Genomic DNA, 24,843 nt, shown 5'->3' with positions numbered 1-24,843 from the left:
AATACAGCTTCCTCACAGGACTTTGGGAGGGTGTCCGAGTGGTGTATCATTTAGGATTTGGGGTTATATTTTACCAAGAAAATAGAATGTTTGTCAAGAGCTCCTACTGCTTCCCTTCTGTACATCTCCAAAGCCCTTGTCACCATTCTCCACTCGATTCTCCTTAACTCCAGTCTTTGTTGAAGAGGTGGCCCTTCTGCTGTTTGTTCCCTTAATTCTATCCTTGGGCAGATTGCCCCACCATCTCTCCCCCCTCCTCCCCTGTCTTCAGTCTTTCTTGTTCTGATACTTCCTTCCTGCTACCTATTAACTGCCAGGTATCTTCCATCTAAAAATGAACAAAAATATTTTTCTTACAAACATCTCAAGTCATTATCCTTTATCTCTCTTCCCTTTAACAGCCAAACCCCTAGAAAAAACTATCAGTTTGGTTGCTCCTATATGCCTTCTACTTTGTTGTTGTTTTCATTCACGTCCAACTCTTTGTGACCTCATTTGGGGTTTCCTTGGTAGAGATACTGGAGTGCTTTGCCGTTTCCTTCTCCAGTTCATTTTACGTATGAGGAAACTGAGGCACACAGCATCGAATGACTTGGCCAGGGTCACACAGTTAGGAAGTGTCTGAGGCCAGTTTTGAACTTGGGTCTGCCTTCCTACCTGAAGCTCAGCACTCTCTCCACTGAGCCACCTAGCTGCCCCTCAACTTCCCCCCTTTTCAGTCCTTTACAGTTTAGCTTCCAACCTCATCACTCAACTGGAGTTGCTTTCTTCAGAGTTGCTGGTGATCTCATAATTGCCAGATCTGATGACCTCTCAATCCTCATCTTTCTTGACCTTTCTGAAGCATTTGACACTTTACCACCCTTTTCTCCTGAATACTCTTTATGCTCTAGATTTTTTTTTTTTTACTACTACTCTTAGTTCTCTACCCAGTTCTCTTTCCTCTTGCTTTCATTCTCCTTTGTTGGATTATCATCCATGTCCTGCCCCTGACTGAGACTCAAAGCTTTCTCCTGGTCTCTTCTCTTTCTACGATTTCTTCCATGGGTTTAATTGCTTTTCTTTACAGCTGACTCACAAATCTATATGGAGCCATCCAACTGTAGTCTTTTACCTGAGCTCTAACCCTGTATCACCATAGGCTTCACAAACTCAGCATGTCTGAAACAGGTATCATCTCTCCCCCCTGCCCAAGTCACTCATTTTCTAAGCTTCCCTGTTTTTATCAAGGGTATCACCCTTCTTCCAGTCACCCAGGTTCTTGGCCTCATTCTCACCAATCGCATGTATCCAGTCATTCACCAAGCCTTCAACTCTTTGGCATTTAAAGACATTTGCAGTCTGCCTCCAGGCTACTTTTCCAGCCTTATCATTAATTATACCCCTTCATATTCACTGTAGTTTCCAGCTAAACTTACTTTCCTGCTGTTTGTCACACCTGACACGCCATCTTCCATCTCTGTGCCTTTGCATAGGTGATGTCCTCCATGTCTGGAGAGTCTATAGAAAGGCTTCATTCACTGTGGTATTCTGTTCATTTTTTTTTTCATACCAAAGAAGGAGGGTGAATTGCACTAATGTAAGGATTTTAAAGAATAACTATTTGTGGCCAAAATGTCTGCCTCCTGCAAACCATGCTAGATGGTTTTCAAAGAGGCAACATAGCTGAATGAAACAAACCCTGACTTTGGATCTGAAAGGCCTAGCTTCAAGTTCTGGGCTCTATCACTTATTATCTGTTTAATTCTGGGACATTTAACCTCTCTGGGCCTTAGTTTTCTCATCTGTAAATAATATTTGTACCCTTTACTAACAAGATTGTTGTGGGAACCAATAAGATAAAATATAAGAAATGTTTTTTTTTAAACCTGTATAAATGTAAACTTTTTTTTTTATTAAGCTAGATTTCTGGGGTGCCCATTATTTAGTCTAGATTTGCCCTGGAGATGAACAGAAAATGACATTTGATGCCTGTGTTAGGTTCCACAAGTACAAGTAATGCTTTTTGGTCTGGCCAAACATTATGGATTTGACCAGGTCATAGAATACTAGAATTAACTCAATTCGAGAGTTAGAAGGCTCCTCAGTGCTATTTAAGGAATTCCCACTATAACATATCTGACAAGTGGTCAACCAACCACTAGCTGGGGATTTGGGTTTAAATCCCTCTTCTGACCCCTATCATTTGTGCCTCCTTGGATAAGTCACTTAATTCCTTGGGCTTCCATTCCCTCATGTGTAAAATGAGGGGATTAGACTAGTTGGCTTATGATGAGATCCCTTACAACTCTGAATCCATGATTTCGTGACCTCTCCAGTTTACCCCATCTGTTGCAAGACAGCCATTCTGCTTTGGGACAGTGAATTCCTTGATGGATATATTATCTCAGTTTGGTCCCAGAAGAATCAGCAGATGCTGTGGATTCAGACCTATTGTTTCGACCTGGGGTTTGTGCAAATGTTCCTGGAGTTCAGAAATATCAAGGATTGGGACATCATCAGGATAAATATTGGTGCTGCTACAGCAAGGAAAGGGTTCATTCCATTAACATTTTAGATATCATACTGTTAAACAAAACGTAGGAGAGAGCAGTGTTGCACTGCTGGCTAACATTTTACATATTTTAAAAAATTAACTAATTTCTTTGTAGTTTTCAACATTCACTTTTATAAGAGTTCTAAATTTTTCTTCCCTCCCCCCTCCCCAAGACAGCATGCAGTCTGATATGGGCTATACACATACAGTCATATTAAACATATTTCCACATTAGTTATGTTGTAAAAGGAGAATCAGAGCAAAAGAGAGAAACCACAAGAAAGAAAAACAACAAAAAAAGAGAAAATAATATGCTTTGATCTGCATTTAGACTCCCTAGTTCTTTCTCTGGATGTAGATAGCATTTTCCATCATGAGTCTTTTGGAATTGTCTTAGAACATTGCATTTCTCAGGAGAGCTAAGTCTAACAAAGGTGATCATCGCATAATGTAGCTGTTACTGTGTACAATGTCCTCTTGGTTCTGCTCACTTCACCCAGCATCTGTTCATGCTAGTCTTTCCAGGTTTTTCTGAAATTTGCCTGCTCATCATTTCTTAAAGTACAATAGTATTCCATTACATTCGTCTACCACAGCTTGTTCAACCATTCCCCAGTGGATGGGAATCCCCTCAATTTCCAATTCTTTGCCACCACCAAAAGGGCTGCTATAAATATTTTTGTACGTGTAGGTCCTTTTCCCTTTTTAATGATCTCTTTGGGTTATGGACCTAGTAGTGGTATTGCTGGATCAAAGAGTATGCATAGTTTTGTAGTCCTTTGGGCATAAGATCTTATATTTTAAACATTACAGTCAGTAACTGTTCAACAAAAGCAAAGTAACATGATGCAATGGAAAGTAGGTTAGACCAGAACTAGGTTCAAGTCCCAGCTTTGTCAATTGCTTTATAACCTTGGGCAAATCACTTTAGGCCTCAGTTTCTTCATCTGTCAAATGAGGAGATTGGACTAGATAACATTTCAGGTTCTCCAGTTCTGAAATTCTATTCATTGAATCTGCTTTTAAGAGCAGAAATCATTTTTCACATCTGTTCTAGCTAACATTTAAGGTAGATACTTAGTATTACTAGTAGGATGAATGATGGTGAAAATTACAATAATTATCAGTGAATTGCTAGTAAGCATTCCAAGCGCTATTGTTCTGTGGTCTCACAGCATTACAGTACACACTTTACATAATAGCTTTGATCCAGAATGTTAAAGTAATATTACATTCTTTTAAAAGGATTTTACTGTCCCTTTAAATAAGGTCTGTGAGATCTTTAAATACAGAGGATTGTGTTACATTAAATTACAACTTTAAAGACTGAGTTATGTATTTTCCCTGTTGGTAAATCAGTTATTTATAATAAGCCTCTATACTAGATTTTGGGGATGACATACAAGGGATCAATTTTGATGATAATGCTTTGTTAGAGTCCTTTACCTCAAAGAAACTTAAAGCAATTTACAACTTTTAATTTTTTCAACATCACTGTGGCAAATAAGAGGTAAATATGCTCATTTTAACCAACTTTCCTCATCTTCATTGGGGCATTAAGTGAAATTCCTGAGGAGATTCAATTAACTTGATGGCATTGGGAATAAATTTGGAGTCATTTTACACCAATTCCCTTCTACACAAGACCCCAGATCCTGAAAATAAGTCAGAGAAAAAATCCAGTGTTGGCAAGAATTTGGAGAAACAGGTACGCTATAATACATTGTTGGTGGAGCTGTAGTTTATGGAAAACAATTTTTTTTTGGCTAGGCACTGGGGTTAAGTGACTTGCCTAGGGTCACACAGCTAGTAAGTATTATGTGTCCGAGGCCGAATTTGAACTCAGGTCCTCCTGAATCCAGAGCCGGTGCTCCATCCACTGTGCCATCTAGCTGCCCCTATGGAAAACATTTTGGAGAGCAATATTGCAACAATAGGAAAGGCATACTTTTCAACTTGGTAATTCCATTGTTGAAACTGTATCCCAAGTACATCATTTAAAAAGGCATTATGAAAAAAATTCGTAGCTGCTCTTTTTGTAATATCAAAAAATTTGAAGCAGCCTATGTTTCTAACAAGTGGAGGGTGACCAAATAGATTATATCATATTAATTAATAGATTAATATAAGTAATATTCTGGTCAGTCAGTAAGTATTTATTAAGCACTTACTATGTGCCAGACATTGTGCTAAGCACTGATGATGCAAAGTATGGCAAAGATAGTCCCAGCCCTCAAGGAGTTCACAGTCTAATAGTGACAGAAAAACTGAGAACTATGACCTGTGGCAGAAACTATAGAAAAGCCTATGCAGGATGAGGCAGAAAAGAATCAACAGAATCAGAACTGTATACATGTTGGCTCCAATTACATATAAGAAAAGAAAGAAGGAAGAAAAATGAAACTAAAGATGAGTGTTTTATGTGGACTTGGGAAAAGGACAAAGGAAATACACCTACATACATACATACATACATACATAATCTATATACACAACGTATACACATGTATATATATGTGTGCATATATAGGTGAGTGTCAATGGAATATGATATAAAAGAAATATGTAGTATATAAAATGTAGATATAGTATATAAATAGATATATATGTGCCTATGTACATATGTATTTGTTTTATTAATTTTTCGTTCTTATTAAAATCTGGAAGACTAGGATGGGATTTTGCTCTACGTTTTGTATGTTTGGTTGTTTTTATTGATGGTTATTGGGTTTACAATAAAAAAAGATTTTTAAAAAGTCATTCAAGTACAGTAAAACATTCAGTGTTTTGATCCCCTGAGGACATCTGTGTTGTAGATAACTGAGGTTTTTATGCATTTGAGTACCAACATCTTTTTTATTTGAGCTATATTTGAACAAAAAAAGTATTGTTGTCTTTTGTCATTCCTTTGTTGAGATATACTTCCTTCCCCTATTGAACCCTCCCTTGTAACAAAGTAAAACCAGTTAAGCAAAATGCTTATACATCATGAAATCTGATAGCATAATCTTTACTGGAAATTTTTCTACTGAGAGAAGTATATTTTAATCCTTTTTATGTTGGTCTTTCTAAAACATATACTTCCTTCCCTGCCTCCTTAAACAAGGTGATTTTAAGAGTCTTGATTTATCAGTCAAGTCTGATTTTAAAGTAGACTATACCTTTTGTGTCTGTTCTACATAGCATTTATTTTTTTAAATCAAATTTTATTATTTTCAGTTACTAAGTTTTTTCTCCTATCGCACTTCCTCCAACCTCACTGCAGGGGATGGGGGTGGGGGTGGGGGTGGGAGCGCATTGGTGGTGGATAAAAAACCTTTATAACAAATGTACACGATTGAGCAAAACAAATTTCCCTGTTGGCCATGTCCAAAAATGTGTCTCCTTCTGCATTCTTCCTCACGTTTCTGTTGGTGTGGGTAGCATGCTTCATCATCAGTTCTCCAGAATCGTGGTTGATCATTTTATTGATCAGCATTCCTAAGTCTTTTACAATTGTTCATTTTTGCAATGTGGTTGCTATAGTATAAATTACTCTCCCAATTCTGCTCCCTTCCTTCTGCATCAGTTCATACAAGTCTTCCCAGGTTTCTCTGAAACTCTTTCATCATTTCTTATAGCACAATAATATTCCATTACATTCAGATGCCATAGTTTGTTTTCATATCTTTTTAGAAGTTTTTTTTTCAGAGTAATCTCTTTTCTTGCTGTCATTTGTCAGTTTTTATTGTAGTCAGTTTGTCTTTCTTAAGACGTCTCCCTTCCCACTTCTAATTTGCTGCTTCTGCTCCTGCTATGGGTTTGGTTATGAGCTAAAATTATTAGAATTTTTCCTAAAATAAAAATAAAATGGCCCAGAATTACAATCTGAGAAACTTTCCAGTGAGTAAAACGCATGAAGTTTAATTGCGTAGTCATTGTGTTCAATTTTGCCTGCTTGGAGGCCTTTTCTGATTACTCATGTTTATTCGGTATGGTTTTGGATGTGCAAGGATATCAGTAAACTAAGTTTCAGATAGGTGAAATATTGCTGGGTACACTGTTGTGTAATTTACACAGCACTCTGCTGGTATTTTCCCCAGTTATGATTGCACAGTTTTTGTTGTTGTTCAGAGGAGCTACCTGTGTAACCTCATTGTCTCTATCCTATCTTTCTGTCACCCTCAGTTATACTTATGCTTGCCTCTTTGTTGTTTTTTCTTTTTCTAGGTGGCTTGTTATTGCAGTTGGTCTGGTCAGAGCATATTTGGCCAAAGGTAGCTATCACAACCTTTATTACTCAATTGAGAAGCCTTTGAAATTCTTCCAGACCGGAGCCCTCTTAGAGGTAGGATATGAAATATTTCCATGTTATCGATAACCATAAGAATCTGTCTTATGAAATAAGAAACTTGCTACTAAAATATACTTAGCCATCTTTTTTGTGTGGTATTTGTCAGTATTTGGAATTTTGCCTATGCTATGCTTAAACCCCCTCTTTCAACTTTGTAAATACAAAACCCTAATTAACTTAAGCCGAAACAACTCTTTTTTGGCTAGAAGTTTTCTGGGTGACTTTTGTTAGAAATCACAAAACAAGTTATTTTAGGAATTACGTATGTTTGAACTTTTAAAAGAAGTCCTAGGGTTAACCTTCATCTGGTCACCATGGGGGTGAAGAACTATTGCATAATTATTAAAATAATTCTCCTGCAATGAAAATCCTGCTCCATTTTCTCATAATGCCATGGAAGTGACCTTGCTTCTCAAAGGATGCATCAGCAGATGACAAACTGTGTACTGTGCTCAGAGGACCAACCAGCTACATTTAGAGAGGCCCATCACCAGAGGCTTGGCCACCTACACATGGACATAGAGATGGCCCTCTCTGTTAATAGAACTGGGACCCCAAACTGTGAAATACCAGGTCTTTGAAGTAAATGAATAACTAGGTAGGGCCAGGGGGAAAAGCACTAGATTTGGAATCAGAGAGACCTGAGTTCAAATCCTGATTCAGACATTTTACTAGCTGTGTGACTGTAGGCAAGTCACTTAACTTCTCTCACCTTTTAGTTTCCTCATTTCTAAAATGGGGATAATAACAGCATGATACAGAATACAGGATTGTGAGGATAAAATTATATAAAATATGTAAGCTATTTTGCAAATCTTTAAACACTGTATAAATGCTAGCTATTCTAGCTATTAATGATATTGATTCCAATAATTAATAAATCCTCCAGAAAATTCCTGTTCTCATTCCTTATCATAGTGTGAGTGTGACTATAGAGTCTCAAAAATTGTGCCAGTGAAGCAACTGCTCCAAAAGGTTCTTCCACAGTAGAATAGTTTCAAGTATGATCCCAACATCAGACTACATCTGCTTTATTAGGATGCACCTAGCTAAAAATAGATAGGCTTATTACCAAAAGACTGCACTAGAGATCAAGTCTTAGACCATGGCAACTCAAGAAAAGGATATTTTGATATTTGGTGGAATCTGTGATCTCTCTGGTGTGGGTGCATCAGAGGGTAGATAGATATAGATAGGGTATAGATAGCTACCCATCAGCCTTGCCAACCTCATCATCCTGGCAGTTCTTGTCCATGTGCTAAATAATGTGTTTACCATAGCTCATGCTGGCTTCCATATCTCTTTCCACACACTCTTAGAATTCTGACCCTCTTCTTGTACAGTCTTGGACTAGATGGAGGACCTTACTGGTTCTCTGCTCACCTTGATCATTGTTCCATCTCAGGGGTGGGGAACCTGTGACCACAAGGCCATATGTGGCCTTCTAGGTCCTTGGGTGCAGCCTTTTGACTGAGTCCAAGTTTTACAGAACAAATCCTTTTATTAAGGGGATTTGTGGGGCAGTTAGGTGATACAGTAGATACAGCACTGGCCCTGGAGTCAGGAGGACCTGAGTTCAAATCCATCCTCTGACACATAACACTTACTAGCTGTGTGACTCTGGGCAAGTCACTTAACCCCAATTGCCTCACCAAAAAAAAAAGGAGGGTGAGGGGGAGATTTGTTCTGTGAAGTTTGGATTTAGTCAAAGGGCTACACTTGAGGACCTAGAGGGCCACATGTGGCCTCAAGGCTGCAGGTTCCTTATCGCTGTTCCATTTGGTACACTTTTTAATTATTTGCTGAGATGTTTGTGGGAGAGCTGGGGTTCTTGAAGATCTTTCATGTTGACATCTTAACTAGAAGTTGTGATTTGTATGTGTCATCTGGGAAATAAACACTCTTCATCTACTTGGTTTTTCTTAGGTGAATTGCTAGGCTGATTTCTTTTGAGTGGTAATGAATTTTGTTGAGGAGGCCCTATAATATTCTTGAATTTGAGGCAATCATTAACAATACCATTTCCCCGCAAGAACAACCCAAGCATCTCATCATCTATAAGGATTCCCTCTTCCATTTGGACCCTTTATAAAACATCTTCCATGAAAGTGGTGAATACCCTTGGTGAATATGTATCTCTTTGTTTTGTGCCTTGTTTGATATTGCTAATCAGAAACTCATATAACTGGGTACATTATAAATTCATATTATGCAGTTTCCTGCAGTAAGGCAATCCTCTTATCCTTCCTAATTGGTTCCTTATCTCACTTCTTACAGAAGTTATTATTCCAAACTTTATTTGCTTTTCTCAAGCCTCCCACACCTTTCTTGCCTCCCTCCTTCCTCTCAGCTGAGGCCCTCTTCTCTTAGCTTCGCCATGAAAATTGAGACCATTTGTTATGAGATCCCTTCTTTTCACCTCAAGACCCCCTTAAAATAATCTTCTACCTTTTCTTCCTTTTGCTTTGACACTGAGGTGGCTTTTTTTTTGCCAAGACCAACCTGTCCTTCTACATGTGCCCTTCATACCTTCCCCTCCTGTCTTCTCTAGCATATTGCAACCTTAGTCAGCCTCTCTTTCTCTTTAATCTTTGTTCTCTCCTTAATGGTTCCTTCTGTACTGCCTTCAAATGTGTTTAAGTTTCCCCCATCTTTAAAAAACTTTCTCTTCATTATACCATCCCTTCATACCATTCTATAGTTCTCCTTTCCCCAAACTCTTAGAAAAGCTCTCTGCACTTTGTCTTTTCTCATTCACTTCTCACCCCTTTGCAGTCTGGCTTCTGAGGACATCACTCCACTGACGCTGATCTCTTCAAAGTTACCAAGTGATATTTTATTTGGCAAATTTGATGGCCTTTTCTTGGTCCTCATCTTACTAAACCTATCTTCTGCATTTGACATTGCTCCTCACTCTCTTTGTTTTGTTTGTTTGTTTTTTTGCTTTTTGGCTAGGCAGTGGGGTTAAGTGACTTGCCCAGGGTCACGCAGCTAGTAAGTGTCAAGTGTCTGAGGCCAGATTTGAACTCAGGTCCTCCTGACTCCAAGGCCCAAGCACTATCCACTGCACCATGTAGCTTCTCCTTTCACTCTCTTTTCTTGAATTTTTTAGACACTACTTTCTCCTAGCTCTTCTACCTGCCTCACCATTCTTTTCTCCAGTGTCCTTTGCTGGCTCATCATCCAGATCATGCTTTCTAATTATGGGTGTTGCCCAGGATTTTGTACTGGATTGAAAATTCTTTCAAATGATATGACTAGTGTTACTGGATACGTTTTTATATTCCCTTTTCTTAGTTTCTTCGTTGTTTTTCTAGCTGCATAATCATAGGCAAGTCACTTAACATCAGCTTTTGTTTCCTCAGCTGTAAAATGGGAATAGTAATAACTGTAGCACCTACTTCATAGAGCTATTTCTTTTTTTTTTTAATTTGTTTATTTGTTTGTTTTTGGCAAGGCAGTTGGGGTTAAGTGACTTGCCCAGGGTCACACAGCTAGTGTCAAGTGTCTGGTCTGAGACTGGATTTGAACTCAGGTCTTCCTGACTCCAGGGCCAGTGCTCTGTCCACTGTACCACCTAGCTGCCCTCCCCACAGAGCTATTTCATAGCTGAATTGAGAAATCTGTATATCAAGTGCTTTGCAGACTTTTTAAATTATAAAATGCTATAGAAATGTCAAATGATGAGCATGATTTTTCTGTTGGCTCAGTGACTCTAAACAACTTCTCTTGTGCTTCTAAATCTAGTTAGAGTAGATTGTTAACATAATGATTTCAAAGCACTGTGAGGTCCTCAATCCTCTTATATTCAGTATACTGTACTTACTGATGTGAGAAAGTGAACTAGTATAGATTAAAAAGATATTCAACAGCACAGGTTTAAACAAAAAAGGGCTTTGAATTCCTCGACTTAACCAAAACCCCCATTCCCTGAGCATTCTGATTAACCAAGTTTTTATTATTTGTTTATTCTTAAAAGATATATTTTAATTATAGCTGTCAAAAGTTTTGAAGATCACTAACTTTGCTTAACAATATAGCCAATTTATAGGAGGTCTCAAAATAGAGTTTAGAGAACATCATTATGAATAGGTGAATAGAGTGAATAAACAGTGTTTGCAGAGGGGCAGTTAGTTTCATTACAGCAATATTATAACAGTGTTTGAAATTGAACATTTTAAAAGCTTAAGATAGATGTAGAGACCAGAGATTTTAGTAATCTGTAATGATAGTAATACCAGTTTCTCCCTTCCCCTACATCCAAGACTCTGGGGTTTCTCACCTGGTAGACAGATAGTGCAGGAGGAGCTATTCTCACAATTGACTGTGATATAAAGACAAGACACATTAATAAAATATATTTAAAAATAAGATATGATCTAGTTAAATTTACAGCACTCCCCTGAACTAGCATTCTAGTAATCCTGTCAAAAAAAAAAAAAAGAAAAAGAAATGCAATTAGTTTAGCATTATCTCTTCCTTATGAGGCCACATTGGCTTTTTATGATCATCCTTTCATCTTCTGCATGTTTACTATTCCTTTATTAGTAAATTCTAGAATTTTAACAGGAATCTTAAGTATGGCTTAATGGCCTATACTTTACAGAGACTATTTTCTTCCCTTTTTTATTTTTAATGTGCCGTATGCAAAGAGTAATTGTATTATCATGCAAAGGGCCAAGTATTAAGTGTTTCTATGACGACAAATCTAATTAATTGTTGCTCAATCTGGAGTGGTGGTAGAGGAGGTGATGCCTTTGGGTTTCTGATCAGTTCACTCTTACCTTCTAGCTTGGGGTAAGATCCTTCACTTGTGTGGTGATAGTACAAAAAACAAAATCATTATGTGCTTACAAGCTTCCAGTGCTGTATATGTTATGGGACCAGATTGCTCTTAAAATCCTCTGCAGCTAAGGAACACCATTGAACACTTTGAACAGAAACATCTTTTGACTTATTTTTGGAAAATGGCAGCATGGAAGCATGGACATATTAAAACATGCCCATACCTCTTTTTAAGGAATTAGTAAGGTGGTTATCTTGTGGTTTCAGTGACAACTTTCAAGTTTACCCACAGGCCTAGTAATCAAGTTGCTAGCATATCATTATAAATGAAGGGGGATATGGTTTATTTAAAATCAGTTTTGAGATGTGTAAAATTCCCACTAAAAGGGAGTTCTTGGGGGTAGGACATTGCAGTGTTCTGTACCTTCTGGATTTTCTGCCCCTTTTATTTTTATATTTTTTTAAATTTTTAAAATTTTTTTTTTTTTTTTTTTTAGGCAATTGGGGTTAAGTGACTTTCCCAAGGTCACACAGCTAGGAAGTGTTAAGTGTTTGGTCTGAGGCTGGATTTGAACTCAGGTCCTCCTGACTTCAAGGCCAGTGCTCTGTCCACTGCGCCACCTAGCTGCCCCCTTCTGCCCCTTTTAAGTGACCAAAATTATTTTTATAGAATCCTTCCATAGTAAATCCAGATTTGCTTTAGCATGGAAGTAAGGCAGTTTGGAAACAGACTTGACTAAGAAATGGTGCTTTAGAAAGATTACTACACTTGGAATCACAGGACCTAAGTGTAACCTTAGCTCTGCCACTTACTAGTTGTATCATTTAGGGGAAATTACTTAATCCCTGTGCCTCTGTTTGTGGATCTGTAAAATGAGCAAGTTGAACTTCTTAAAAAATTTCTTGCCACTCTAAATTGACTATCCCATGGCCCTTCCTATGTATGGAGGGCCGTATGGAGGGCCCACAGTCGGGGGTGGGAGTTGACCGGGGTGACAAGGTATATGCATATAGGTACCAGATCATTAAAGCTTCATCACATCTCTAAAACCTTCATCACATAGCTGAAACCTCTCACTTTCCTTTACCAGACCTACTTAGGCCATTTCCTGAGACATTCCATTCAGATATAATTCCTGAATGTTTCCTAACACTACAGAACTGAGTGAGAAGAATTGCCACACCTTCTCAGAAACTTTTTTTTTATAATTGACTGGACTTACTTCTTTTCACGAAGCATAGGACTTGCTGTAATTCTGGTTTCTGTTGAAGCAAAAGTTCAGGAGATTTAAGGTAGGAGGTCTGTATTAATAGGAGCATCCTTGATTAGAATAGTAATTAATATATACTCACACATCTCTTATATATACTGTAACAGTTAAAATTAAATTAGACTGAGGCACAAAGTTCTAAGCACAAGTTATTAGTAAAGTGTGAATTTACCAATAATAGGATCTCAGCTTCCCCAGCAAAGCTAAGACCCTGAATGAGGGGAATAATTCTCTTTTATAGTTCTGGGGAGTACGGAAAATAGGAGGGCTAGCATCATAGATGGAAGAAAATATGATTAGTTGGAGATTGGAAATGAAGGCTAACAACAACCCCCTCCTTCCCTTCTGTCACTAAGAAATGTTCATTGTTTGAATCCAGCTGTATCTGCAAGGACTGAGATTCTTTGGATAACAAACTAGATATACTTGAAGGATAGCTGGATGATATAAAAGATACTTGACTAGACTCTTTGGTGTCTGCCTGCCTTCTTTGAGGGTAACAGATTTTCTTGATACCAGAATAGAACAATAATTAACAGGAGTATTGGATTTCTAAACTCGTTGCAGACCAGCTGGATTCCTGAATTAAGTTCTGAGACAGGGAATCATGACTTAGACAGCTATAGGACAAAATCAATTAACTATAAAAAGAATCAATTTAAAAAAGAGAATCAATGATTATTTCAATTCATATATAATACATATGTAAGGATAATATTTAATATATACACACATCTCATATATGTGCACACACATATAAATATATAGTCCTTAGGATTATACACATACCACGTACATACATACCTACATATGTGATATGTATATCTATGTGTATGATGTGTAAATTGTGTTTTTATGATTTGTAAAATGTGTATGTTGTATAAAATGAACGAGTTGAACTAGATGACTATATGTGCATATATATATGATGTGTGTGTACATGTATATTGCAGTGATAGGATAGATTGAAAGAGTGGTCAGAATGAGGTTTAAAGACATTATAAGCAATAAAGGGTAAAACTTTCTTTTAGTGAAAAATAGCTTTTCTTCTGAATAACTTAAAAAGTCCACCACCCCACCCCCAGTAAAGATTTCCTTCATCTTTTTCTGCACATCATTTTTTCCATCCAATCTAGCAGGTATTTGTTGAGCATTGTATCTTCTGTGCTTTGCACTATACTGATTACCAGGTGGAAGGGCTAGGTATGAGACCTTGGCTACAAGCAACTTAGGATTTCAGAGTCAAGATCGATAAATAAGATCATAGTAATAACCATAGTAGCTAATACTTATAGAACTTTAAGGTTTACAAAGTAATCCTTAGTTGATCCTCACAAAAATCCTTGAGGTAAGTGCCGTTATTAGCACTGTTTTACAAATGAGCAAACTGAGACTGAGAAATATTAAATGACTTGCCCAGGGTCACACAGGCGTCATGTGTCAAAGGTGGTAATTGAATCCAGGCTTCAAGGTCAGCTCTATCCATCACTGCCTTAAACTTAGTCATAGTTTGAAATTTATAAGAAATTTATAATGCTGTGCTCCAAAACTGTGATGGATTTGAGTCTGTCACATGGAACCCTTCAAATGTTATAAGGTAGAAAAGTGACTGGTGAATTGCTTTCTGCCCAGTTATGTAGGCGGTTGGAGTGAGAATGTGTTGATTTTATATTTGCTATACATTTTTCCTTGTTATTAATATAACAACATAGTCCAAGGATCTGTCCCATGAGTGTCAGGGTCTAAATGATGCTCATTACCATAGGATTAAGCCAGTAATTGAAAACAAGGAAAAACAATCAACTCCCGTTGGCTTTAGTCAGCTTAGTTTGGCCAGTGAAATTGGGAAGCTGTGGGTGGACCAGAAAGATAGAAGCAGAGTAAAGAAAATGTTAGAATAAGAGATTGAGGAGAGCTGAGACTGGAAATTACATAATAGAGGCTTAGAGAAGGGAATTTCTCTAAGTGCCCCTTCTGCTAGCATAAATGAAGGCATTGATTAAGCATTTACTGCATTCTCTCTACTGTGTTAAGTGCTGGAAATACAAATAGAAGCCAACAAGATAGTCCCTGCCTTTAAGGAGTTTTCATTCTAATAGCAACCTGTAAAGGAGAGCCCATTGGAGAAAGACAGATGTTGGGCAGTAGTCCGTGTGGCAGTGGGGTGTGGAAATGGTTGGTATGAAGGCCTGGTTCGAGGAGGAAAAAGGTGAAAGGTATCTGTGCCCAGAGTCTTTGGGGCAAAGTTCGACTACTGGTAGGAAGATGGGACAGAGTGCAATAAGGTAATTAAGCAGAGATAAATAAAGACAGGACTGACCTGAATAATCCAGTAAAATTTACTTTAGGCAAACCAACTAGGAACAGAGAAGGCAGGTTAAGAGGAGAGACTTTCCAGTGGCAGAAACAGAGATCGATTGCAGAAGGGTAAAAGCCTGAAGCCCAAGGAGATGATACCTTTGAGAAAAGTAATGTGGGAAGCAGAAGGTCAGCATGCCCAGGAGGATACTGTCTGGGGTTGATAGTATCCAATTTAAGTCTTGTATTCTGCAGAAGGATATACTCTAGGGGAGAGGTACCTAAATTTAAATTTAAATTTCTGGAGTAGAAAGTTGAGATGCCAATAGCCATGCCAACCAAATCTATAGCAAATATGTCAAAACTGAGCTGTCATAAAAGGTAAGACTTAGGAGAAAAATGTCAGAACTGGAGGGAAGAGGGAGCTAAGAAAGGAAGCTGCCTAGTTTGCTGTAGTTTGTGCCTAAAACCAGAACTAAGACATAAAAACCTTTGTAACTTGTAAACTTGACCCATCTGTTGTGTTAGGCTATTTTTATGTTTCGTAGTAGTTCTTTGTAGTAAATCCACCTTTCATACAACAGAAAGGATGACCTACTCCTCTTGAGGAGCAGGAAAAATTGACTGCGAGTGGGAGGAGGTTTAAGGAAAACTTATATTTTTTCCATAAATAGAAATTGAGTGTCTGTATATTTGGGAATCCAGGAAATTAGAGGAAGGTAGTGGCAAAGAAGGTCGTTGAGCTATGTGATGTCTGTTATCCCTTCTTGCTGTAAATCTGTGATCCTCTCAGTGCCACATGAAATTTTATACCTTCGTTAATACAAAAATAGAAAGTTGTTATGTGGCTTAAAGATTACATGTGAATAATAGGTCCATTTTTAGGAAAGCCTTTATTTGCACAGAGACCTAAGGGTACTCCTAATTCTTAGTGTCCTCCTGTCAACAAGAAGGTGAAATCATTTCCTTGCTTTTTAAAACCCTTACTCATTTAACTCGAAGTTGTTATTTTTGTGTTTTATATTTTGTCTGTTCTTTATTGGAAAGTCAGGGAAGAGGGGCAGGGACAGTTTTAAAATTAGTTGCTTTGATAAACTGATTCATAATTTTGTTCTTTTCAATGTCTAGGTTGATTGGGGTATAGGGAAAGAAGGGAAGACACTGCAATAAATTAGAATGTTGGATTTGGAGTCAAAGGGCTGGCTCTGCCATTTAGTACCTGTGTGACCTTGGTTAAGTCATATAACATGAAGTGAGGGGGTTGAAGTAGATAACTTCCAGATTCTAAATCTGTGACCCTTAAGATCCTAGGAGCTTGCACACCAGGTCCTGGGATGTACCAGTACAAAAGTGATTGGGGAAGGAGGGCAGTATCATATAATAGATACAGTGCTGGACTTTGCTGGATCAGTGTCCATTTCTTGCCCCCAAGCATGTGTGTCTTTATGGCTCGATCTTAGACCTTCTTCTCTCTTTATATTCTTTCTGTTAGTGATGTCATCTGTTCTTGTTCCTGTGGAGAAGACTCCTAAATCTGTATGTCTAGCATTTATCTCTTTATATAAAGTTTCTTGTTGCCATTGGAATTGGTGTCTTCAGCTGTCCACTGGACACCTTTACCTGGAAATCCTTCAGCATTTCAAGTACAAAATTGTTCGAAACAGAAATGATCATAACTTCCTCAGTGTATATCCCTGCCAGCTTCTTCCCCAGACTTCCTTGTTTCTAGTCACCCAGGTTCACGTCCTCAGAGTCATAGTTTAATTTTCTCTTTCCTCTACCCAACAGATCCAGTTAGTTGTCTAGTCTTGTCAGTTCTGTATGGCATCTCTAGCGTCCATCTCTCATCTCTCCACTCACACTGTAATTCAGTTCTTCATCATCATTCACTTAGACTACTGTAATAGCTTCTCACTTGGTCATTGTGCTTTCCAGTCTCTTCTGCCCCAGTCTGTTTGCCACTCAGTTGCCAAAGTGACCTTCTGAAGGCATACATTTGACTGTCGTTCAATGGCTCGCTATTGGCTCTAGCATAAAATACAAACACTGCCCAGCCTGACATTAAAGGTCCTCTGCAATCTAGCTTCTACCTAGAATTCCAACCCTATTTCAGACTACATAACAGCAAAATTGGACCATTAACCAATACTTGAACTCCGTACTCTGTGCAGGTTGTCCTCCATACCTGGAACGTTAGGAGTAGTGCTGTGGTATAGCATAAGAAGAACTGGATTTGGAGTAAAAAAAAACTTGGCTTTAAATCTCAGTAATTCCTTAGGTGACCTTAAGCAAATCATGTGACTCACTTTCTTTATCGTAAAATTGAGACTTGATCTCTAAGGTCACATTCAGCTTTAAGTCTTACGATACTTCTCCTCTCTATGTCTCAGATACCTCTTATTTTCCTTCAAAGCTCAATTTAGGTGCTGGTTCCTTTGGGAACCCTCCCTGATCCTCCAGTTGTTGGTATTGTCTCCTTTCTCAGATTTTTTTTGGGGAGTCTACTTATCTGAGCATCTGTTTGTCTCCAGTAGAATGTAAGATCTCTGAGGGTAGGAAGTGTTCCAGTGACTTACAGTGTTTTCATTGAGTTCAATTTAATGTTCTTGCCAGATTTTCTGGGACATCAGTGGGTGAGAAATGAAGTGCCTCAGTATAATTATTATGTAAATGTAATATGTATGTATACTATAGAGAGTTGAATTGAAATTAACTAAAAGAACACATAAATGGGGTTAATCCTTAGGAAATCTTCCAAACTAATCAGTATTCAGTCTAATTTTTTTTTAAAGCTTCCTGAACAAGAATCACATATCAGCTGATAGCCAGTTCTTAAAATGGAGTATTATAGTCTTTCATTTACATTGTTACTGGTAATAACGAAAAATCTTTTTATTCAAAGCTCTCACTAATATTCCTTTTTTATTTTTTCTTCTAGATTTTACACTGTGCTATAGGTAAGTGTGGAATTTTTTACTCTGCTATACTTAATGGTTTTAATTTTTTTTTAAATTGAGGAATAATAGAATTATCTACTTATTTGAGTAATTATAAGAAAACCAAAAATCATTTGTAGGTGTTAAGATTATATATATTGGTATAGTTTGGGGTTTCTGAAACTGGAGTTACTATTTGAATGCCAGTGTTGAACATTTTAATTTAAAACCACCCAGTCACCCTTTCCCTATAGGTAAGTGATGACATATCCTGGGTTTTTAGGGACATTTCTAAGAAAAGAAAATGTACTTCAAAAAAAAAATTTTTATTTTTTCCTATTACATGTAAAAATAATTTTTAACATTTTTTTAAAAATTTTGAGTTCCAAATTCTCTCCTTTCCTCCCCCTTGAGAAGGCAAGCAGTTTGATATAGGTTATATATGTGCAGTCATGAAAACATATTTCCATGTTAGGCATGTTGTAAAAGAAAACAGACCCAGAAAAAGCCCAAAGAAAAATAAAGTATAAAAAAGAGTGCTTCAGTCTGCATTCTAGCTCCATCAGTTCTCTTTCTGGCGGTGGATAACATTTTTAATAATAAGTCCTTTGGAATTATCTTGGATTATTATATTGCTGAGAATAGCCAAGTTATTCACAGATGACCATCATATAGTATTGCTGCTAACTAGGTACAGTGCTCTCCTAGTTCTGCTCCTTTCACTTTGCATCAATTCATATAAGTCTTCCCAGGTTTTTCTGAAACCATTCTGCTCATCATTTCTTATAGCACAATAGTATTCTGTCACAGTCATATGCCACAACTTGTTCAAGCCATTCCCCAATTGATGGGCATCCCCTCAATTTCCAATTCTTTGCCACCACTAAAAGAGCTGCTATAAATATTTCTGTACATATAGGACTTTATCCCTTCCTTTGATCTCTTTGGAATACAGACCTGGTAGTAATATTTCTGGGTCAAAGGGTATATACACAGTTTTATAGCCCTTTGGGCTTAGTTTAAAATTGTTCTCCAGAATGGTTGGATCAATTCACAACTCCACCAGCAGTGCACTAGTGTCCCAGTTTTTCCACATCCCCTCCAATATTTGTCATACTCCTTTTCATATTAGCCAGTCTGATAGGTGTGAGGTGCTACCTCAGAATTGTTTTAATTTGCATTTTTCTAATCAGTAGTGATTTAGAGCATTTTTTTGTAATTATGGATAACTTTGCTTTCTTCTGAAAACTGTCTGTTCATATCCTTTTACCATTTATCAATTGGAGAATGACTCCTATCCTTATGGATTTGACTCAGTTCTCTAAATATTTGAGAAATGAGACCTTTATCAGAGAAACTTACTGTAAAAAATTTTTCCCAATAGAAAACATGCTTTTAATGAGGTTTTGTGAAAGAAATATCCTTTGCTTATATGTCTCAATTTCTTCATTGAGAAACTATGATCACTGTCCTTCGGTAGAGGCAGTAATTAAGAGCTGGTAGATGTGGCAAGAGCTAGGTAAGGAGTCATAGTTAGTGTCAGTACTATTTAAAACTTGTCTGTGCCTCACTTTCCTTATCCAAAAAATGACCATAATAAAACCCTCCTAACAGGCTACCAGGGTTGTTGTGTGGATCACATGAGATAATGTAATATACATATGCCTTTGAAAATTTAAAGGACAAAGCAAATATAAGATAGTATTCTTCATAATCATGTTCCAGTTTGGAGACTGCACAGGGAGAACTTGATCTGGGATGACTGAACACATATTCGGGGGGGGGGGATCATGCTTCATTAACCTGTGTGATTTCTTTGAGGGGGTTAATAAGCATGTGAATAAAGGAAACCAGTGTATATCTTTTATTTAGCCTACATGTGGACTAGCAGCAAAGTTTTGGGTTTCCACTGACCTGGTTCAGTCTTAGGAGCTTCTCAATAGTCATGCTTTGTTTTTTATTTATATCCTTTGCAGGATATCTTCCTCTGGAAGCATCAGAATAAGGTTCATTTCTAAGTTTCCATAGCAGAAAGAAAATTGCCCATGCAAGCATTCAGACTAACAATATATTGAATATATGAGGCTTTTTTTTTTAACTCAACAAAAAGAAAAAAGGTGCACACCAGAGCTGATAAAGAGGACAACCCCATCTGCCTTTCTGGAGTTAACTGTATTCCCCCTGCCAGTGCCTTGTCAAGAGGAAAGAACTTGAAGTTCTTAAAGAGTAAAGTAGTTCACGCCTCTGGTGAGTCTCCTGTCTCAGGGACCCATATACCATAGAGTCCTAACTTAGAGCAATATCCTGGATTCTTACCAAACACATGTACTCCTCCCCAGAAATAATTCAGGATTGCTGGCAAGTTAAGCAGCCTTCCTTTCCATTGAGCCTCACATCTCCTTAGGGACTTTTACTGTCTTGCAGACTTAAAATACTCCCCTGAGGTTCTCTTATGAGCTAAAAGTATTTGACATCAGCAGAATCTTCCAGACCATCACAATCCACCTATAACTTACATTACCAGTGAAGGACAAAGTCCCGATTTGCTCCTTGGGCCAAAAATTCCTCTACTGGTCCAGGAATTTCTTCACAGTATGTTGTTCCTTAGGATCGGGAGGGTGGCCAGACTACCTGTGTAGGAAACCAAGTCCTGGAACTCTGGTGGTTGTTTTTGTTTTTCAGTTGTTCAATCATGTCCACCTCTTCGTGACTCCGTGGACCATAGTATGCCAGGCCCTTCTGTTCGCCACTCTCTCTTGAAGTCTGTCCAAGTTCATGTTCATTGTTTCCAAGGCATTATCTTTCCATCTCATCCTCTGCCATCCCCTTTGCATTCAATCTTCCTCAAAATCAGGGTCTTTCCCAATGATACCTGTCTTCTCATTATGTGACCAAAGTATTTAAGTATTACTCAAGTTCAGTTTCAACCCTCACAGCCATCCATTGCTAGTGGAAAAACCATAGACCTTTTTTGGCAGGGTGATGTCTCTGCTTTTAATTATGCTGTCCAGATTAGCTCTAGCTTTCCTTCCAAGGAGCAAGTGTCTTTTAAATTTTTTTTTTTAATGGCTAGGCAGTGGGATTAAGTGACTTGTCCAGGGTCACACAGCTAGGAAGTGTCAGGGGTCTGAGGCTGGATTTGAACTCAGGTCCTCCTGACTCCAGGGTCAGTGCTCTATCCATTGTGCCACCTAGCTGCTGCAGTTGCCATCTGAAGTGAACTTTGAGCTCAAGAATATGTAATCTGACACTGCTTCCATTTCTTCTCCCTCTGTGCCAGGAAATTAAGGGACCAGTTGCCAAGATCTTAATTTTTTTTCAAGCTAGATTTTACAGTCTCCTCTTTTATTCTCATTTTAATTCTTCTTCACTTTCTTTCTGCCCTCAGAGTGGTATTGTTTACATGTCTGAGGGGGTTGAGATTTGTTCAGGCAACTTTGCCTCCAGCTGTTGATTCATCCAGCGTGGCATTTCATGTGATGTATTCTACATATAAGTTAAATAAATAAGGTAACAATATACAGCCTTGTTGTACTCCTTTTTTTTTTTGTGAGGCAGTTGGGGTTAAGTGACTTGCCCAGAGTCACACAGCTAGTGAGTATTATGTATATGAGGCCGGATTTGAACTCAGGTCCTCTAGACTTCAGGGCCTATCCACTACACCACCTAGCTGCCCCTGTACTCCTTTTCTAATCTTAAACCAATCCCTTGTTCCACGTTCAGTTCTAACTGTTGCTTCTTGGCCCACATACAGGTTCCTCAGAAGACAAGTAAGATGATCTGGCACTCCCATCTCTTTGAGGACTTGCGACATTTTGTTGTGATCCACACAGTCAAAGGCTTTAGTGAAGCAGAAGTAGATGTTTTTCTGGAACTCTTTTGCTTTCTCTGTAATCCAGAGAATGTTGGCAATTTGGTCTCTAGTTCCACTGCCCCTTTGAAAACCAGCTGGTAATTTTCCGTTCACATACTGCTGAAGCTTAGCTTGCATAATCGTAAGCATAACCTTGTTGGTGTGCAAATGAGTGCAATTCTTCGATAATTTGAACATTTCTTGGCATTGCCTTTCTTTAGGATTGAGATATAAACTGATCGTTTCCAATTCAGTGGACACTTGTGTTTTCCATATTTGCTGGCATATCGAGTGCAGCATTTTAACAGCATCATCTTTTAGAGTTTTAAATAGCTCAGCTGGAATTCCATCACCTCCACTAGGTTCATAGTGCTTCCTAAGGCCCACTTGACTTCATTCTCCAGAATGTCTGGCTCTAGATCAGTAACATTAATTGGCGATGTTAAGGTCTTTCTTCTTTCTTGTATAATTATTTTGTATATTCTTGCCACCCACTTTTTAATCTCTTCTGCTTCTGTTAAATCCCTAACATTTTTGTCTTTTATCATGCCCATTTTTGCATGACACTTTCCTTTGATCTAATTTTCTTGAAGAGCCCTCTTTTCCATTCTGTTGTTTTCTTTTCTTTCTTTTTCTTTCTTTCTTTTTTTTTGCATTGCTCAATTAAGAAAACCATCTTATCTCTCCTTGCTGTTCTCTAGAATTCTGCATTCAGTTGGGCATATCTTTCCCTTTCTTCTTTACCTTTTGCTGTCCTCCTTTCTTCAGCAATTTGTAAAGCCTCATCAGAAAGACATTTTGCTTTCTTGTTCTTTTTCTTTGGACTGTTTTTTGTTGTTGCCTCCTGTACAATATTGTGAACCTCTGTACATAGTTCTTCAGGTACTCTATCTACCAGACCACTTCACATTCATTGAGCTACACAAAATCCCCTCCCAAGACCAGGCAGTGATCCAAGGTGGGGAGAATCTGGTTAGCCCTCATCATTGTCCCTTTCTCTCATTGTTACCCTTGTAACTCTCCTTCATCCTTTTTAAATGCCATGTACAGAGATTTAGCTACGATATATGAATTGACTGAGAATCATCTTTAATATGATTTCAGTTGGGCAACTCAGGATAAGACAAAGATTTTTTTTTTTTTTGCGAGGCAATTGGGGTTAAGTGACTTGCCCAGGGTCACATAGCTAGTAAGTGTCAAGTGTCCGGTCTGAGACCGGATTTGAACTCAGGTCCTCCTGACTCCAGGGCCAGTGCTCTATCCACTGTGCCACCTAGCTGCCCTGCCACCTAGCTGTCCCAAAGATTTCACACCTTATCCAGGAGATAACACCAGTTGTCTGAACAAAGTCCTTATCAGTGGGCAGTGAGGACTTTTACACCCTACATGAGAATACAGTGAGAACAGTGAGGACTGAGGACAAATCTAGAGTACATCCACTACCTGTGAAAAGAGCTCTGGCCAAATTTTGTGCAAACTAAAGACCTTTTACCTGAAGAGCCTTTAAAAAAAATCCCTGATGCTTGAAAGATTTTCAACAAAACCTCCAGTGAAAGTCTTATTTCAGCTAAACTCCTTCAGACCCTGTAATATACTTCTCTGAGATATAGGAGATCTGTTACTAAAGTCCTTTCACTTTTTCAGTTGAAATCCATATTTTGAAGAGATTCCCAAAAACTTGTTTTTTAAATGCTCTTCTTTTTTTCCTCTTAGACCCTTTGTTTCATCATTACTCACAGCTTTTTTCTCCAAGCAGCTTACAAGTTTAATTTTGAAATAAGGATTTATTTCTCCCCAGCTTTCATATAAGTAATAGCTTGGAATTCAGAACTTTTTAAAAAGAACCTTGAGATGTCTTCGGTTTACATGCTTATGACAGTGAAATATTTTGGGATGTTAAAAGCTGGTAATGATAGGTTTTATTCATTTTCCAAAACTACTAGGGTTAGTTTTCTCCCATAAGGCTGTTGAGTCATTGTATAGAAATACTCACATTCATTTCCCTTTCTTTTAAAATAACTTCACTTTTTAATGATGTATGACCTCTTACTCTTAGCATCACTTGGGGCCTCAGCACCAGTTATACCCATAGTTGTGAAGAAAGAATGCAAGGTGGCAAAAGGGGGTCTCCAAGTAAAAATCTATAAGATGAAAAAATGTTCTCATGTAAAAAGTAGACTTTGCCTTCAAAATGGGATCCTGATGCTTTGCCACAACTAAGGGAGTTTTTTTCCTTCAACTGAAAATGAGAAGTTTGAAAAAAAAACCATTTTGCTGTTCTTATTCATTTATATTTTCTAAAGAGCTCAACAGAATTGGTAAATAAGTTGAGTGCTTTTCTGGTGGTTTTTGTTTTTTGGTGAGTTGTACAGTTTTCACTGAAGCAAATGTTATATTTTTTAAAATTGTGTTTTTCTGTGTTCTCTTAAGAAATTATGACAAAGGCCATTGAAAGCTAGGCAGTGGTTCACATTCTTTTATGTTTGCTGAAACTAGATTTATTACTTTTCTTTTGGAAATCATATTTCCACAATATTTGTATTTAAGGATATCTGGAGGACAACTCCTGACAAACTGTGAAGTTTCATGTTTTATAGCCTAATTGAACTCTGTAGCTCTCCTGTAAGATCTTTTCAAATGACTTTGTAGCTTTTTTTTATTTGTGTATATCCTTTAGACACAACTTCTGAATGTACGAGTGAAGAGGAGCTTTGTTTTAAATAAGCTCATTTTATGGTGGGTAGGGAGAGGTGGGACTTGAAAAAGTAGGAGGCAGAAAAATACATGATACTTACGGTTGTGTATTTGTAACTTGATCTTGGGACAGGTAG

The 24,843-nt window shown here is 37.9% G+C and overlaps 1 protein-coding gene across 1 annotated transcript in view; it reads left to right on the top strand.

Moving 5' to 3' along the window:
- HACD2 (3-hydroxyacyl-CoA dehydratase 2) overlaps positions 1–24,843 on the top strand; it is a 96,078-nt gene that overhangs the window by 4,864 nt on the left and 66,371 nt on the right. Inside the window, exons 2-3 of the mRNA XM_027845130.1 lie at positions 6,746–6,863; positions 18,162–18,180. Of these exons, the coding sequence (XP_027700931.1) occupies positions 6,746–6,863; positions 18,162–18,180 (137 nt within the window). The remainder of the gene's footprint in view (positions 1–6,745; positions 6,864–18,161; positions 18,181–24,843) is intronic.

The sequence above is a fragment of the Vombatus ursinus genome, unplaced genomic scaffold (genome assembly GCF_900497805.2).
Source record: "Vombatus ursinus unplaced genomic scaffold, bare-nosed wombat genome assembly UNPS02014959.1, whole genome shotgun sequence".
NCBI classification, from domain to species: Eukaryota; Metazoa; Chordata; class Mammalia; order Diprotodontia; family Vombatidae; genus Vombatus; species Vombatus ursinus.
Note: the sequence above shows the minus strand (reverse complement) of the source record. Positions and strands in the feature narration are given on the sequence as shown.